At 52.1% G+C, this 18348-nt stretch overlaps 1 protein-coding gene across 1 annotated transcript; it reads left to right on the top strand.

Annotated features, from left to right (window-relative positions):
* The first annotated feature begins 7050 nt into the window (after window positions 1–7050).
* On the top strand, window positions 7051–7986 carry LOC141478100 (olfactory receptor 14A16-like). Its single transcript, XM_074167236.1, has one exon. The coding sequence runs from the start codon at window positions 7051–7053 to the stop codon at window positions 7984–7986; it is 936 nt and encodes a 311-aa protein (XP_074023337.1).
* The last annotated feature ends 10362 nt before the right edge of the window (window positions 7987–18348 follow it).

Genomic DNA, 18348 nt, shown 5'->3' with positions numbered 1-18348 from the left:
GTGTCTTTGCCAGTCCATCCACATGGGTCTAGATGGTTCAGTCACTACTTGAAGACGTTCCTGCAACCCAAATATGTTGGGATTAATGCAGAACTGGCTACTCAAATGAAGCGTTTAATTCACTTGGCCTCTTTGCTTTGACATCTTTTCACTTTGACTACACTCCTGAAATCTCTCCCATAAGCCACTTAAGAGTTGAAGACTGAAGGAAATTTATGCCCAGGCTCCTGGGCATTGGCTCCTCGGGGTGTTCTGTGTGGTAACGAGCCCTCGGGTGCTGAGTTCCTGAACTGCAGAGCCTGAAAGATTGACCAAGCCTCTAGAGAAGTAAAAGATATCATCGTCCAGGTTTCTGAGGGTGTTAGAAGACCCTACTGAATTAGTTCATTGAAGAGCCCATGAGCAGACAAAGTTCCTGTCCCTGTGGCTGGTGAAGCAAGAAGTCGCAGACACTTGGTACAGCAGGAAATGTAAATGTGGAGATCCCTGTGAAAGCCTTTGATGTGCTTCACCAAGCAGGGTGGCCAAGCCCAGACGCCCAGCCTCTGGGGAGAGGTATCCTTTGCCTCTGGGGATGCTCTAGGGTCTTCCTGGAGGCCCTAATGTGGAAGTGATCAATGTCAGCAGCAGGACACCTCCCAGACTCTGTGGAGGGTGGGCAAGGAGGCAGCAAGGTGCTGGAGGTGTAAGAACATGGGGCTCTCATGGGGCTCAGTGGAAGAGACAGAAGCCATAGCTGAGTGGAAAAGGGTCTCACTTCTGTTGGAGTGTCAAAGGCCCACTGTTAACCAGGAGAGGTCCCACAACAGTGACTTTCCATTTGTGGACACTGAAATTGTCAGGGACCAGCTGTGCCAGCTGAATGTTCACAAGTCCATAGGGCCTGATGGGGTTCCTCCCAGAGCACTGAAGGAGCTGGTAGATGTGATGGCCGGACCCCTCTCGATCATCTACCAAAGGTTTTGGGCGTTAGGGGAGATCCCCTCTGACTGGAAGCCAGCCAATGCTATTCCAGTTTAGAAAAAGGGTGTGAGGGAAGACCCAGGGAACTACAGAGCTGTTAGTCTAACCTCAGTTCCTGGAAAAATGCTGGAGAAGATTATACTGGGTACTACTGAAAGGCACTTAAAGAGCAGTGCAGTCCTCAGGCACAATCAACCTGAGTTCACAAAGGGAAAGTCCTGCCTAACTAATTTGATAGCCTTCTATGATAAGGTGACCCACCCAGTGGATGAAAGGAAAGCAGTGGTTGCAGATTTTCTGGATTTTAGAAAGGCTTTTGATATTGTCCCTCACAGCATCCTTCTGGACGAGTGGGCTCACGTGGTGCTGGGCAATGAACTGGCTGAAGGGCAGAGCTCAAAGGGTTGCAGTGGATGGGGCTACCATGGCGCTCCTCAGGGTTCAATTCTAAGGCCAGCTCTGTTCCATATATTTATCAGTGATCTGGATGCAGGAGTTGAATGCACCATGAGCAAGTTTGCTGATGGTCCCAAACGGAGAGGTGCTGTTGAGTCTCTTGAGGGGCAAGATGCCTTGTAGAGAGATCTAGATAGGTTGGAACGTTGGCCAATGATTAACGCGATGAAATTTAACACATCCAAATGCCAGATCCTGCACCTAGGATGGAATATTGCCAGGCACAAGTCTAAACTGAGAGAGGAGTGGCTGGAGAGCAGCCCTGCAGAAAGGGATCTGGGGATGCTGGTTGGCAGCTGGAGTCCCTGGGAATCAGCAGTGAGTCCTGGGGGCCAAGAGGACAAACCGGATCTGGGGTGCATCAAACGCAGTAGAACCAACTGCTGAAAAAAGGTGATTATCCCAGTGCATTCAGTGTTGGTGCAGCCTCACTTTGAATACTGTGTGCAGTTCTGGGTCCCACCATTTAAGAAGGATGTGAAGGTCTTTGAAGGCATCCAGAGGAGGGCAACAAAGCTGGCGAAAGGGCTGGAAGGCATCTCCTCTGAGGAGCAGCTGAGGCCTTTGGGCTTGTCTAGTTTGGAGAAAAGGAGGCTGAGGGGCAACCTCCTTGCTCTCTACACCTTCCTGAGGAGGGGAAATGGAGAGGGAGGTGCTGGTCTCCCTGAGAACCAGTGATAGGACATGTGGGAATGGGTCAAAGCTGCACCAGGGGAGGCTTAGACGGGGCATTAGGAAGCATTTCTTTACTGAGAGGGTGGTCAAAGACTGGAACAGGCTTCCTGGAGAGGTGGTTGATGCCCCAAGCCTGTCAGGGATTAAGAGGCATTTGGAAATGCTCTTAATAACATACTTGGTCAGCCCTGAATTGGCCGGGCAGTTGGACTAGATAATTGTTGTAGGTCCCTTACAATTAAAGTATTCTATTCTATTCTATTCTATTCTATTCTATTCTATTCCTTTTCCAGAGTTGTCAGCACCCTTGGATGCTGCCTCTCCAGTTTTGGGGACTGTTCATGTCTGAGGTGGCTCAAGTAATCCCTGATTTGATCCACATCCACTGCTGGTTGTTCTCCTCCGGAGTCCTGCTTCAAGGAGCACAGGCCTGGGAGACCTTATGGCTGACGACAAAGAGGACAAAGAGGACCTCAGACACATCTGCAACTTCTCTTACCAAATTCAGCAGTGGCCACACATTATTCTTGATGATTATTTTTTAATTGTAACTTCAGTATTAACAGCTCCTCTTGATGCCTTTGGACCCTTGTGGAAGAATTAACTCCAGGGGAGCTTTGGTTTTTCCAAAACCCTCCCGATTTCTAAATTCCTCCTTTGAGGTGAGGTCCTCTATCCACACCCTCTCTGTTTCCCTTTTTCTATAGAGCTTCCCGGTGAGTTGCCTGTTTAGCCAAGCCGGTGTCCTGAGAGTTCCGCTTGTTTGCTGGAGTATCGGCAGGGACACTTTCTGCGCTCAGAGGATGCTGCCCTTGAAAAGCAGCTGCACTGAATTCTGCTCCCCTGGAGGGACACTGCCCACTGAAGGTTCCCAGCATAGGCCAAAGTCTGCCATGCTGAGACCGGGCATCCGCACTCTGCTCCTCTTCTTCCTCACTCCCCCTGGCAGCTGGGACTCCACTGTGTCTTTGCTACTAGAGCCGAGGCTGACAGGGATGACACACAGGTTTTCAGATCCAGGTGAGCATCACACTTGTTGACCCATCTGGCAGCTGTGCTCAAAAGCTGATGCAAAGAACCTCCAGACACCTAAAGGAGCACTTGCTCTGTGCTGTCCTGTGAATGTCAGGGGCTGGTGGGGTGACTTTTGGCCACCAGGTGCCCACCAAGCTTCACTCCAACTCCCCCTCCTTCTTCACTCATCTCGGTGTCTGCAGGGTTGTTTCTCTCACGTGTTTCTCACTCCTCTCTCTTACAGCTGCCGCACACTCTTTGTCATCTTTTCTTTACAAGGTTATCACAGAGGTGCCAAGAGATTTGCTTCTTGGCTCGGCTTTGGGCAGTGGCTGGTCCGTTTTGGAGCCAGATGAAACGGTCTCTGTCAGACATGGACTCAGCTCTTGATCTCTTCTCACCTCAGCCGCCCCTGCAGCCCCAACCACCACTACCAAACCCTTGCCATGTAAACCCACAGGGTCGTTAAAGCCCCAGAAAGACATGAGGTCGTTGACCCCAAGACTTCCCCAGGCCAGTTAAATAAGACTTTGTCCCCTTCCTCTCCCTCATTAGAGGTTCTTTATGTCAGAGCAGAGATGAGCTTGACCTCAGCCAATGCACCAGGGCCAAGCTCAGACGTGTAACAAAGCAAGCCGCTACCAAGTGCCCAAGATCTCATGCAAACCAGGGGTTTGCTCCAGAGCAGCTGGGGTGGATGGCAGATGGCAATGTATAGAGGAAATGAGGTGTCCCTGAGGAGAACAGGACCAGAGACATGCAGGGTTGGACCTTGCAGCCCTGGCAGGAGAAGGCTTTGCTGCCTGTGGCATCTCTGCAGCCCCAGAGGGCCTGTTGGTGCAGGTGAAGCTGATCTCCAGGAAGGACAAGGTGCTTTGGAAAATGTCCTTGGCTATGGACTTCCCATGATCCAAGAACACTGTGAAAATCATTGCTCTGTTCCTTGATCGCATCATCGAAGGGATGACTAAAGGATGTGGGAGCAGCACTGCCAGCATCTACTGGTTGGAGATGGGACAGGACTTGCCTCCCCGCAGTTGCTTGAAGGAAAGCACTGAACGTGTCTGAGGTTCTCCTGGGGTCTGTGACGTGGCTGCTCTGAATGGGGACGGTGTTCCTGCAAGTCTTGTGCTGTCCCTGCTGGCTGCATGTGGTTGTGCTGGAGAGCACTGGCACCTCAGGTAACACCACAGGATGGCGTTAAACTCTAAAATGAGCAGCTGCCCTGAATTAGGTTAAGCATGGGTGTCTCTGAGAAACCTGCCCTCACTGCCACTGGAGATCTGGTAAATACAGCTGGTGGAGAAGAGAGGGAGACTTAGCTCTGCTGATGGCAATGACTCCATTTGCCCAGAGGAATAGCTCTATGGGCTGCCCTGGACAGAATGAGCAGGATCAGCTTCATTGTCCTAAAGATGGACATCCCCAGTCACTTCAACTGGCCGAAAGAACGCCCCATCAGCCTCCAAAATGATCACCCCAGGTGCTGCCCTGTCCCCTTGAATTGCTCCATCAGAGCTTACAGCTACCCACAAGTGGTTTGGACCATCTCTGGCACCTCCAATGTCACCTGTGGTTTGCACGGTTACAGGAGATTCCTCCCTTTCAGTGCCTTGGAGAGTCCCACTGTCAGTGTGGGACAAGAAGAAATGATTCTTGGAACTAACTGTCTCTGAGAGGGGAAAGAACACTGCTGGAAAGAAGTGTCTTTCCTCTACCGAGGGAGGAAACATCATTAATGACTTCAGGTTGTTTCACAGTTGGTTCTCCTGGAGCCCCAGGGACATCTTTGAGGGAGCCCAGAGGGGACAGGCAAAGTGACACCTTGGGCTGGAGCTCTGCTGCTGGGCTGGGCTCCTGGATGGAGGGAGCTCATGGCAAGCGGGCAGCGCTGCAGAGAGATGGCTCTGGAGGACAGAGGAGAGCTCACCCGGGGAGAAACCTTCACAGCCCTTCACATGGTAAGTCTCTGGCTGCAGCGCAATGCAGGTGAGTTCCTGGAAGTGTCTCCTAGTCCTGGCACATGCCACAACCCATAGGGCCTGTCAGGCTGGCTCTCCTGGCTTTTCTGGTGTGGAGCAGGAGGACACGCGCCAGAGCAGGGCTTGGGGCTGCAGAGGTGTGAAGATGGGTATGCAGCCGGGGGTGCCCAGAGATGTCTTTCCGAGCAAAGCCCCTGCAGCCCGGGGCCCTGTGTGCCAGGGCAGGGACTCCTCTGCCTGCCAGGGTCAGCTCTCAGCCTGCCGAGGGCACCGTGGGGAGAAGCTCTGGGTGGAAGGAGCCACCCTCACCGTGGTGGGGCAGGGATGAACAGAGCGGGGCAGGGTTCTTCTGCTGTCAAGAGAGGGTTGCATGGGCCAGGGCTTCTCACAGCTTCAGCTCTACCTCATGACATTTCTCAGGGGACTTCTCATGAAGCACATTGACTCAGCCACATCTTCCCCTTCACAGCCCCATCAGGTTTTCTGTGATCTGGTCTTCACCCCCTGCACACTCAGAGATGCCCCTGGCAGTGCCCTGCCCCTGGGAGGTGTTTGCAGGCAGAGGTGGGCGCACAGCGGGTGGGATGGGGTTTGTGAGCACTGGCAGGGAGTTGAGCTGGGGACAGGGAGACAGGCAGCAGGGACATGGGCAGGATTGAGAGGGAGCTGCTGCCAGAAACGCTGGGGAGGGGGACATGGGCACCTCCCTGCTGTCCCTGCAGCACAGACATCTTCCCCGGAGCAACTCCTCCCTGGTCTCCTTTCCCAGCCCAGGCAGAGCCTCTGTCCTCCAGCCCATGGGATCTTGGGCTTTCATTGCCCCTGCAGCAGCCAGAGCCCAGGAAAGGGCAAAGCCCTGATTTCCCCCCTTGGCAGGAGCGTTGTGGCATTTTACTGCCGTCCCCTCCTGCCTGTGCTGCCCTGCTTCTCGCCGTTGCTTTTGCTGAGTCATTTGGAGGGGAGGGGGGGAGGGTTGCGGGTGGCAGCTTCAGCTCCCGTTCAGATGCAGACCCTTTGGGTCCTGCGATACAGACGTGTCTATGGGAGAAACGTGCCCAGGTCTCCTCCAGGCAACTCCAGCACATTCGACTATTTCCCTGGGGTGTCCTGTGGGGCTGCAGAGTGCTCTCCAGAAGGGCACAGCTCTCCCATAGTATCATCTCTGTGTTACCCAGGATGCCCATGGAGAAGATGTCTCGGTGCTAAGGTCATGGAAAAGCTGCTGGGCAGCTGTACATGGGCAGCTGCAATGACCCCTCTGTGTCCCAGTCCGGGAGGGGAGAGATGAGAAAAGGTGTGGAGTCTGTCAATCTGCACTTCAAACCTGGACCCCTCTGCTCTCAGCGGTGTTCTGTTTCTTTTTAGGGGAACACCTGAGTGTGATCGTCCCCCAGGCCCAAGCTGGCAGCAGAGGACAGCTGAGAACAGGACTGGTGGGCAGAGCAGGTCTCCTCTCTCTGTACTACGGGACAGTCCCTTTGCCTCTCAGGACCCACAAGATTTCACTTGGAGTGCATGAGAGATGTCAGGGATTTCAGCCATCCAAAACCACTCCTAAATTTGGCAGGTGAAACTAGAACACAATAAACAAGACAAAATCCCCTCAGCTCAGTTCTGCAGTTGGGCAAATTGCAGAGAGCAACGATGAAAAGCTCTTTGATGTATCACAAGTTCATTTCATTTGAGATCACCCTGCATTGCTGGTTCCCACACACTGCCCAGCAAGAAGGACTCCTTGGGAGCCTGTTACAGAGTCCCTGCTCCCAATGGCAGCCTCAGCCAGAAAAACCCGGAGCTCAAGTGAGGGAGCTGCAGAGAGGTCTTCCAGAAAAGAGAGAGTCCAAATGTGGGGTGTCAATGAGACAGACAATACGTTTTACTGGGAGAAATCTGGTCTAACTCAGTACTGCCTTTTCCTTCTTACCAGATACCCACAGCTAACAGATACCCGAGGAAGCAAATGTCTAACAGCAGCTCCATCACCCAGTTCCTCCTCCTGGCATTCGCAGACAGGCGGGAGCTGCAGCTCTTGCACTTCTGGCTCTTCCTGGGCATCTACCTGGCTGCCCTCCTGGGAAACGGCCTCATCATCACCGCCGTAGCCTGTGACCACCACCTCCACACCCCCATGTACTTCTTCCTCCTCAACCTCTCTGTTCTTGACCTGGGCTCCATCTCCACCACATTCCCCAAAGCCATGGCCAATTCCCTCTGGAACACCAGGGCCATCTCCTCCTGGGGATGTGCTGCCCAGGTCTTCTTTGTATTCTTCTTGATTGGTGCAGAGTTTTCTCTTCTCACCGTCATGTCCTATGACCGCTACGTTGCCATCTGCAAACCCCTGCACTACGGGACCCTCCTGGGCAGCAGAGCTTGTGTCCACATGGCAGCAGCTGCCTGGGGCGGTGCGTTTCTCCATGCTCTCCTGCACACGGCCAATACATTTTCACTACTCCTCTGCCAGGGCAATGCCGTGGACCAGTTCTTCTGTGAAGTCCCCCAGATCCTCAAGCTCTCCTGCTCACACTCCTACCTCAGGGAAGCTGGGTTTCTTGTGGTTAGTGCCTCTTTATACTTTGTTTGTTTTGTGTTCATGGTGTTGTCCTATGTGCAGATCTTCAGGGCCGTGCTGAGGATCCCCTCTGAGCAGGGACGGCACAAAGCCTTTTCCACCTGCTTCCCTCACCTGGCCGTGGTCTCCATGTTCCTCAGCACTGGCACGTTTGCCTACCTGAAGCCTCCCTCCATCTCTTCACCAGTTTTAGACCTGGTGGTGGCAGTGCTGTACTCAGTGGTGCCTCCAGCTGTGAACCCCCTCATCTACAGCATGAGGAACCAGGAGCTCAAAGAAGCATTGAAGAAACAGATTCCATGGGTTCACCTTCAGCAGCAGTAGAGCTGCCCATCTCTCCTCACAGGCTGTTCTTAGCTTTTCTCAGGGTGTGTTTGTGCTTCATTTGTTTTTCACCTGTGATGACCATGTTCCCACTGGACTGTTGCTATTCACTCCATCTCCAAAAGCACGATCCTACTGTGCTGAATAATACAGAGGCTTTTGGTAAATATCACAGTGTCAGAGCTGCCTTCCCGAGGAGCATCTCTGTAATAAAAGGGCAGCTCTCCCAGGGGCAGGCCTGGAACTCTGGGCTCTTCTTCCTGCTGAAGTCAGGACGAGGCTCCAGGAACTGCACTCGCACTGGCTGTTGCTGAGCTCGGGTCTCAGTGGGCTCATGAGTAGAGGGCACTGGGAGATGTGTCGAGGAGGGAGGCCTGGACTCAGCTCTCACTTGTGGGTGCCCAGTGCCACTGGAGACAGTGAATGGACACTGAAGGGCCTGCCTAGGCCTGTCCTGCATTGCAGCAGAGCTGAAAGGTAGCTGCCTGTCTTTCTGGGGGGGAAACTGGGGACCCCGAGAGAGCAGAGGGCATCTAGAGGGACACCATGTGCCAGGGGTTGGGCTTCCCAAAAGAAGGGACCATCCAAGCTGGAGTCACTGTGTGAACCAATGCAAGCAGGACGCAGAAACAACCACAAAACCATGGATTAAAGGCAAAGAACAAATTTAATCTCAATACCTCATGGATCTGGGAACCTCTGAACTAGCCCCCAGGCAGAGGCAGGCAAGCAGGAGATGCAGGCACCACCAAGCGAGTGAGAGTCCTTGTTAGCAAGAGAGTCCTTATTTGCAAGAGCGTGAGGGAGCGAGAGAGCTCCCACTTGCTGTTCGGACCTGTATTCCAAGAATTCCGGCAGGCAGAGTTTCCCGCTGTGCTTTGAGCTCTTCAACAGCAGGGCAGGAATCTTGGGCACGTTCCATAAGGTGCCCCTGAGTCCGTCCCAGGCCTGTGTCATCTAAGTGCAGATCTTCTACTTGTTGAGCACACAAAACTAAGCAACGAGTGCGATACATGTCTTTTCTAGCACCCCACCTGCGAGTCACTTGAGTGTGTTTACAGTCCTCCTCACCGATCTTCCCTTACTTTCCCATAGGAGCAAAGAGCTCAATGTGCTCTTTTTGCCCCTCAGAGACTGAGGGTTGGGTTTAGGACTTACCCATTGGTGTCAGTGACAGTGGAGATGGTGAGTGGTCCTCGAGTCAGTGAGGTTCACACCCAGGGCAGGCACCAAGATCTGTTGTGCAGACCGTGCCGGGGGGACATCTCCCCACCCCTGAACGCACACGGCACCATGGGATGCCTGCACAGCTTGGCTGTGGAGCCACATGTGGTACAGCAGGGCTCTGCTGGTGCTCTGCTGGTGCAGGGGTGAGGATGTGAACGAGGCTCCTGGAAGTTCACACTCGGCCAGGAAATCCCCAAATTCATTTCCTTCATAGTAGCTTGTATGGTACTATGTTTGGGATTTGTGCTGAAAACAGTGTTGATAGCACAGGGATGTTTTAGTTGCTACTGAGCAGCGCTTCCACAGTCAGGGCCTTTTCTGCTTCTCGCTCCGCCCCACCAGTGAGTGGCCCAGGAGTGGCCCTGGTGCCACATCTGAGGTGCTGCAGCCCAAATGTTCACCACAGCCCGCAGGCTGGGGCACAGAGAGGAAGAGCCCCGTGTGCTGTCACAGAGCTGTGACATCAGTGCAGCAAGAGCTGGGGTGGGGAAGGGCAGTTCCCACGGCTTCTGTGGTAGATGGAGGTACCGGGTCTGTAGGAGAGACTGACGGGGATGATGAGGAGCCGGGGATGGCCTGTGTGATGCCAGGGCAGCTCAGGTACACGGGGCTTTTCTAAGGGACAGGAAACAGGTTCAGAAAAAGCTTGTGTGTGGGTCCTGACCAGCAACCAAACACTCAGAGTCACTTGCTTCTTTCCCCCTGACACCTCCAAGCGGACAGGGGAGGGAATGAGAAGTGCAAAGGCAAAAACCTCAAGGATGAAGGCAAACAGAGTCTAGTAGTTGAAGCAAAAGCTGTGTGTGCAAGCAAAGCAAAATGAGGGATTCACCTGCTGCTTCCCATCGGCAGGCAGATGTTCAGCCATTTCCAGGAAACCAGGGCTTCATCACATGCGTCGGTGACTTGGGAAGACAAACACCACGACCAGGAATGACCCCCTTTTCATCCTTTTTTCCTTGAGTTGTTGTTGCTGAGTACAATGTCCTATGGCGTGGAATAACCCCCTATCCCAGCTGTGCCCCTGCCAACTTCTTGGGTACCTACGTGCAGTGGGGGCAGAGTGTGAGAAAGAGAAAGCCTTCACGCTCTGCAGGGACCGTTCAGCAATAGCCAAAACACTGGTGTGTTTCCAGTGCTGGACCAGTAACACATCCAAAGCAGAGCACATTGTGATCTGCTATGAAGAGAATAACTCCATCCCAGCCAGATCCAGGACAGAGCCACAGATCACACAGTGGGGGTGAGCAATGAACAATATCTTCTTTAAATGACCCCAGGGACTCCGTGGATCGCAGAACCTGGCTCTTTGGGGGGCGCTGTCTCCCTGGTATTCACTGGGCAAGTGATGCAGCAGGATGCAAACAGTCCAGGAGGTTTCTTGTGGAGTCTCTGGAAAAGATCTTAGCACAGCTGCCAAACAGGCGTCACGGTCTGATGCACAGCTGGAGCTGGTACTCCCAAAAGAGGAAGAGCTGGTCAGAGGTGTGAAGACCGGTCTCAGCCTTGGCTGTAGGGACCATGAAATGGTGGTCTCCCAGATCTCCAGGGCAATGGGGAAGGAGAGTAGCAGAGCACAGACCCTGGGCACCAGAGAATGATAACTTGGCCTATTGAGGGCACTGGCAGGTGGGATCCCATGCCATCCCATGTCAGGGCCCTGAAAGCATCCATGGCCCTGACCAGCTTCACCTGGGCACTTGTCGTGGTTTGGTCTCAGACAGCAACAAAGAACCAGGTGGCAGCCACTCTCTCAGACCAGACCCCCCACCACCAACACGGCTGTGAGGGGAGAATTGGAAGAAAAAGACAAAACCCGTGGGTTGAGACAAAGGCAATTTAACAGAACAGCAAAGGGAACAAGAAACAACAACAACAATAACACTGACAGAGGAATATACAACCCCGGCTACGATACCACCACTTGCCAAGTGGACCCAGGATGCCCCCACCCGCTCCGCTCCCCCGTGGTGACTTCCTGTCACTTCCCCTTCCCCGGCCAGCTCCTGGCTACCCCCTGGGCATGGCTCACATGGGATAGAATACCTGTGTCCCTGCTAGATCCTGGGGAGAACTGACCCTATCCCCACCAGACCCAGGACAGCACTCCACCCACACCTCGGTCCATAGACCCAGGAGACCATTTCAGCCCAGGCCTGAGTTTCAGCCCCAAGTCGATCTATGCTGTAGGTGTAAAGGTCTCCAGACACAGCAATAGACACAGCCTTGCCTGTCCACGGACCTTGTTGATTCAGACTTGCAGAACCACTTCCCATCTTGATGCTTTATTGGGTAATACAATGAAATCACTGACATTCACTGAATGGCCCTCCAAGTGCCAGACCCCAGCTGATTCACAGAGGCCAAGGGCCTTTCTGCTTCCTTTCTTCATATCACTAGGTCAAGATTTGGGAGGAGGGGAAGAAAAGCAGGTGAGGTTTCTGGGTGCCAGTGACTGAAAGTGGGGAGCAGAGCCATTCCATGCAAAATGATCTAAAGGCTAGGCTAGTCCAACACTCTTACCTTCAACTCCTTTCTTGGAGGCCAACAATCTTCCACAGGAGTCTGGAAGTTGTGAGCTCCCTCCATCTCTCGCTCTTTTAGCAATTAAGTTGATAGTACCCAAGTCAGAAGCTTTGTTTGAATTCTGTTTACAGCCTAAATCACCACGTGGTCTGGAGATGTGGAGAAGCTTCTAGAAGAATCAGAGTCAAAAGAATCAAAGTCTTGTCCACCTTCTGGACAAGAAGGTGTAGGTTCCCAGGCATCTCAGGAGGCATGGCATACCGATAGCTGGCGTGAGGGAGCTGCCTCATCTCCATTTCTGTAACGGTGGCTTAGATGCCTGGTTTGTGGGTAAACTCTCTCTGTGGCTGCTGACATTTACTGAGTAACCTGGTCTGACCTCAGATGTGGCTCTCCTTGGAGCTGGGCATTGGACTTAAGACCTCCTGAGCTCCCTTCCACCCTCGGTTGTCCCTTGATGTAGAGACTCTCACTTCCATCTTAATCTCTTCTCTTATGGCACGTTGCAAGGCACAGGCTCATGGAAGCGTTGGTGGGAAAGAGACTGCTGGGAGGGATCTCTAGTCCAACCTCCAGGCTGGCTGTGTCTTTGTGGATCGGAAAGCTGGAGAGCTCCAAAGGTGGACATCACAGCAACGCTCCTCCCAGTCCATTTTATTTTTCCTGAGGCTCAGCCTAAAGCTCTCAAGAGGCAGTTTGTGGCTGTTGCCTCTGTCATATCCATGGCCACTGCAGAAGAGAACTTGACTGTCATCTCTCCAAGTAGCTGTAGGCTCCTACTAGGTCACCCTGTGCTTCCACATCAGCTGGCTAGAGAGGCCCAGTTCCCTCAGACTCCCCACACAGCTCATGCATTAGGCCCCTCGCTCGATCTTGGCAGACCTCCTCTGGACCATCTCTAGTTTCTGCTCATTCATTTTTAAATGGGAGGCCCACTGGCTCCTATCGCCCCTGCCATGGTGCCCAGACACTTGTCCTCCGAGCACTCCTTAATCGGTCAGGTCCCTGCCCGTGCTGCTGCATGGAGTTATTCTCCAGCTTTTCCTTCTAAACCTTCAGGTTTCTGTTGGCCAAATTCCCAGGTGTGCCAAGGTCCCCCTGGACTGAACCTCCAACAGTGCAGCTTTTAAAGTATGTGTGCCAATGGTCATCCTGAGTCATGGTGCTTCTAACAGGACCATAAATTAAGTCGTTGACATATGAAAAAAGGGACTAGTGTAATGAGGTTGCTAAACAAGGTAGAAGGCACCGTGGTGGTGATCTATGAAAGGAGCATTCAAAGTGAACAAATGCAGGCCCAGTGGGGAAATGGTAAAAAAGAGTTGGCTTTCCTTTGTGTGGGAGGAGAAAAGGACAGTTAGAGAGTAGAACTGGAGAGATGGGAAGAGTGAAAAGGGAATGAAAGGGGGAGCAAAGAAAATGACCAAGACTTTTTTGGACCCACTTGTCAAGCAGCCCTGCATCTGAGCAACACCGCCTGGAGCAGGCAAAAAGCTGCAGCTGGTCTGGCTGTACTGACATCTGTCTGACTTCCATGGTCGTGGGAAAGTAATGGATGATTGGCGAGGAGGACTGTAAATACGCTCAAGTGACTCGCAGGTGGGGTGCTGGAAAAGACATGTATCACACTAATTGTTGCTTAGTTTTGTGTGCTCAACAAGTAGAAGATCTGCACTTAGATAACACAGGCCTGGGATGGACTCAGGGGCACCTTATGGAACGTGCCCGAGATTCCTGCCCTGCTGTTGAAGAGATCAAAGCACAGCGGAAATCTCTGCCTGCTGGAATCCTTGAACTACAGGCCCAAACAGAAGTGGGAGCTCTCTCGCCCTCTCAGTCCCTTGCTAACAAGGACTCTCTTGCTAATAAGGACTCTCTCTCCACGGTGCCTGCATCCACTGCTTGCCTGCCTCTGCCCGGGGGCTGCTTCAGAGGTTCCCAGGTTCATGAGGTATTGAGATTAAATTTGTTCTTTGCCTTTAATCCATGGTTTTGTGGTTGTTCCTGCGTCCTGCCTGCATCGGCTCACACAATGGTCATGGGGAACCTGAGAGCTTTCCCTACTGTCATCAAGGGAAGACCCAGCGGGGAATGAACCACAGCATCATTTAGGTCTTCGGTCTCCCGAACAGGACTTCAGGAGGTCTCTGTTCTGACCTCATGCTCACAGCGGGATCAGCTGCGGAGTTAGACAACATTGCTCAAGGCTTGATCCAGTGGGAGCTGGAAAACATCCAAGGGCAGAGATGGCACAATGTCTCTGGAAACCTCTTCCAATGCTTGGATGCTCTCACGGAGAAAAAGATTTTGCTTTTCTCTGTCCTGAACCTTCATTATTCCAACATCTGACCATGGTCTGTTTACCTCCTGCCAAGCACCACAGTGACAAGACTGGCTCCACGGCCCTGAAAACCTCCCCGTAGGAACAGACAGGCTGCTACGAGGTTCCCGAGACCTTCCCTTCTCCAGGCTAAACAAGGCCCTTCCCTTCAGTTTCTCCTCCCAGGAAAGTGCTTCAGTCCCTAAGCATCTTGGTGGCCCACCCCTGAACTCACTCCCAGTTATCAGGAACTTCCTTTCTGTGGGGGGTTGACTCTGGCCAATGGCCAATAGCCCAGCAGCCACACAGTCGCTCACTCTTTCCTCCTCCCTCCCCGGTGGGACAGGGGAGAGAACAGGAAGAAATAAAGCGTGAAAAGTTTTGGGTCCACATAACAACAGTGTAATAGGTGAAGAGATTAAAAAAAACCTCACCAAGTGAATCAAAGAACATCACTTATCACCTCCCACAAGCAGAGTGATGCCCAGCCAGTCTCCAAGCAGCAGACTCCTTGAACAACAAAAACTCCACCATCTTCCTCATCTGTCTCAAGCTTTTGTTCCTGAGCATGAGCTCATGTGGTATGGAATATCCATCTGGTATATTTGGATCAGCAGTCCTGGCTGGGTCCCCTCTCAACTTCTTTCTCACCTCCCACCTGGAGGGAGGAGAATGAGGAAGGGAGAGGGCCTTGACACTGTGCAAACACTTCTCAGCAATACCCAAAACACTGGTGTTTTATCAACACTGAGTTTTCTCAAGTCCCATGAGCATAGGAAACAGCCATCCTCTGGGACTTCTTGTGGTCTGGTCCAGCAGAGAAGCCACGCTGGGCTGGCCTTTTTCTTTACAATACATCGACCTGCAGCCCATGGAGGATCACGGTGGAGCAAGCTCCTGGCAGGAACTGCTGTCCAAGGAGAGGAGCCCTTGGTGGAGCAGGTTTTCTGGCAGGACCTGGGGCCTGCGGGGGACCCACACTGGAGCAGTCCATTCCTCAAGGACTGCACCCCGTGGAAAGGATTCACGCTGGAGCAGATGGAGAACTGCAGCCAGGGGGAAGGACCCGCAGTTATGAAGTGACCACAACTCCCATTCCCCATCCCTCCTGTGCCACTCAGGCGGGAAGGTAGAAGAGTTAGGAATGAAGTTGAGCCTGGGAAGAACAAAGGGAGGGAAGGAGGGAGGAGGGAAGGTGTTTTTAGTTTTGCTTTATTTCTCACTATCCTATTCTGTTACAATTTATTGGAAATAAATTTAATTAATTTCCCCAAGATAGGTCTGTTTTGCCCATGATGGTAATTGGTAAATTAATTGGTAAATAAATCATCCTCCCAATTTATCGCTACAGACAAACGTGGTGAGAGTTGCCCTCATGCGCAAATGCAGTTACTTCATCATGAAGGCAATCAGGTTGACGAGGCACGATTCACCCTTGGTAAGTCCATGCCGATGGCTCTTGGACATGTTCTTCTGTCCTTGTTGCCCAGAAATGTCACCCAAGAGGACTCCCACTGATGGCACACTCCTCACCAAAGTGAGCTTGTGCAGCCTGTGGTTCCCCAGGTTGCACTCTTGGACTCTTTCACAGACGGGGGCAACACTTGCTTGTGCTCTCTCACAAGAGACCTCTGCCAATCCCACGACCTTTCAAAGGGGATATTCCAAAGAAATGTTCATCTTCCCCTGTACCCTCATTACCACTATTCTCCCTGTTACAGGATGTACTTACTTTCTCTAATCTTTCATCTCCTTACACTTGTCCTGATACAATGATCATTTCTAAAGTCAACTTTTCAGATGCAGACTGTCTAGGCAAAGGCCCTTTCCCTTGTTCTCCAAATTCTCCTCCCTTTACTCTTTGTTCATTCAGACACCTCCGATGCTGCAGCTTTGACCTTCAGGGAGTTGAAAGCTTGTCTGTCTTTCAACAATGCAATGGTCTCATTAGCCAGCTCTTTAATTATTTTTATATCTGCCTGTTTTATCTATGTACCTAAAATATTTCTCCTAAGAAATCCCTTGTAGAAAAGCAACCTCATTAGAGGTAGCTTGTACTGAGCAGATGATTGCAGAGTGAATTTTATTGTTTATGACAACTGATTCTGCTTTACTTTCCTCTTCCTACAAGAAGGAACAATTCCCCTGTGCCTGCGTGCAGCCAGGTCTCTGAGGAGCGCGGGAGGGAGACGGTGCAATGGAGCCGTAACATCCAGACTTCGGTGGAGAAGTCGGATGCAGGGAGCAGTGGTGTAAGTCCCAGGTGGGCAATGTCAGACCTGGTAGGGCTGGGGAGGTGAGGAGCAAAGCTGTCTGTACAGAGTCAGACCTCCAGGGACTGCTTTTCCTGCCTGTCCAGACCTCCTGAGGAAACTCTCTGTGTCAATATCAGTCAGAGAATGCTTCTATCACCTCTTCTTTAAACTGAAAAGGAAGAAAATATATCCTTTAAAATCAAGAATTCCTTTTCATTAGATGCACTTTGAAATCTTCCTCCTTAACTGCACTGCAAAACATCTCGAATTAGCTGTACAAGTCTTGAAGACTTGAACAGAATGACAAAAAGATAAATACCTTGTTAGGGCTTTCTGTCTTTTAACGAGCCCCACGGGGTATTTGGTGCTCAGTCCATGAAACTCAGATACTGAGAGAAGATTGAACAAAGTGCTCAAGAAATCGGAAGCAGAAGTCCAAGTACCTGGAAGCATTAATGATCCCCACTGAGGGCCATTGCTGACAAAGCCTCCCCAGGGACTCGTTAGAGCAGATAGCTGGAGGCTGTGATTGCAGGTAGGCAAAGGCAGAGTGCAGGTGCCTGCAATGCTGAGGAAACCCTGGCCTTGTCTGATGAAGCAGAAAGGCCAAGCCCTCACCCTCAGGCCCTGGGAAGGCAGATCCTGTCCCTCACTTGTGCCTCAGGGTCTTCCTGGTGGCAGTGGGATGTGAGGGGGAGCAATGCCAAGCGTAGGAAAATTTCGTGACACCTCCTGGCCTCCCAAAGAAGGGACAAGAGCCCCGAGTCTAAAAAGAATCATAGAATCATGGGGTCGTTTAGGTTGGAAAAGACCTTTAAGATCATAAAGTCCATACTGTGATACCCTAACATGGCCAAGTCTGCCACTAAACCATGTCCATAAGCACCACATCTACAGGTCTTTAAAATGCCTCCAGGGATGGTGACTCAAACACTTCCCTGGGCAGCCTGTTCCAGTGCTTGAAAGCCCTTTCAGTGCAGACATTTTTCCAAATATGCAATGTAAACCTCCCCCGGCAGAACTTGAGGCCATTTCCTGTTGTCCTATCACTTGTTACTTGGGAGAAAAGGCTGACCCCCACCTCGCTACCACCTCCTTTCAGGTGGTTGTAGAGAGAGAGAAGGTCTCCCCTCAGCCTCCTTTTCTCAAGGCTAGACAATCCGAGTTCCCTCAGCTGCTCCTCATAAGACTTGTGCTCTAGACCCCTCGCCAACTTCATTGCTCTTCTTCGGATGCCCTCCATCACCTCAAAGACTTTCTTGGAGTGAGGGGACCAAAACTGGACACAGCACTTGAGGTGGGGCCTCACCAGTGCCGAGTACAGGAGGACGATCACAGCCCCAGTCCTGCTGGCCACACTGTTCCTGATCCAGGCCAGGATGCTGTTGGCCTTCTCGGCCACCTGGGCACACTGCTGGCTCATGTTCAGCCCACAGTCGACCAACACCCCCAGGTCCTTTTCACCAGGCAGCTCCAGCCACTCTTCCCCCAGCCTGTAGAGTTTGTGGGGTTGGTGTGATCCAAGTGCAGGACCCAGCACTTGGCCTTGTTGAACCTTATCCCATTGGCCTCAGCCCATCAATCCAGCCTGTCCAGATCCCTCTGTGGAGCCTTCCTACCCTCAAGCAGATCAACACTCCCACCCAACTAGGTGTCATCTGTGAACTTCCTGAGGGTGCACTCGATCCCATCCTCCAGGTCATTGATAAAGATGTTAAAGAGAAGAGACCCCAGTACTGAGCCCTGGGGAACACCACTCGTGACCGGCCACCAACTGGATTTAACTCCATTCCCCACCACTCTTTAGGCCTGACCCTCCAGCCAGTTTTTTACCCAGCAAAGTGTATACCCGTCCAAGCCATGAGCAGCCAGTTTCTCCAGGAGAGTGCTGTGGAAAATGGTGCCAAAAGCTTTACTAAAGTCTAGGAAGAAAACATCCAGAGCCTTTCCCTTGTCCACTGAGTGGGTCACCTTGTCATAGAAGGAGATCAGGTTGGTCAAGAAAGATTTGCATTTCACAAACCCATGCGGACT

This window comes from Numenius arquata, unplaced genomic scaffold (assembly GCF_964106895.1).
Source record: "Numenius arquata unplaced genomic scaffold, bNumArq3.hap1.1 HAP1_SCAFFOLD_257, whole genome shotgun sequence".
In the NCBI taxonomy this organism is placed as follows: domain Eukaryota; kingdom Metazoa; phylum Chordata; class Aves; order Charadriiformes; family Scolopacidae; genus Numenius; species Numenius arquata.
The sequence above is the reverse complement of the archived record's forward strand: the minus strand, read 5'-3'. Positions and strand labels throughout refer to the sequence as shown.

Coding starts and splice junctions, on each gene's coding strand:
- LOC141478100 (XM_074167236.1), top strand. CDS start 7,051: ATGTCTAACAGCAGCTCCATCACCCAGTTCCTCCTCCTGGCATTCGCA.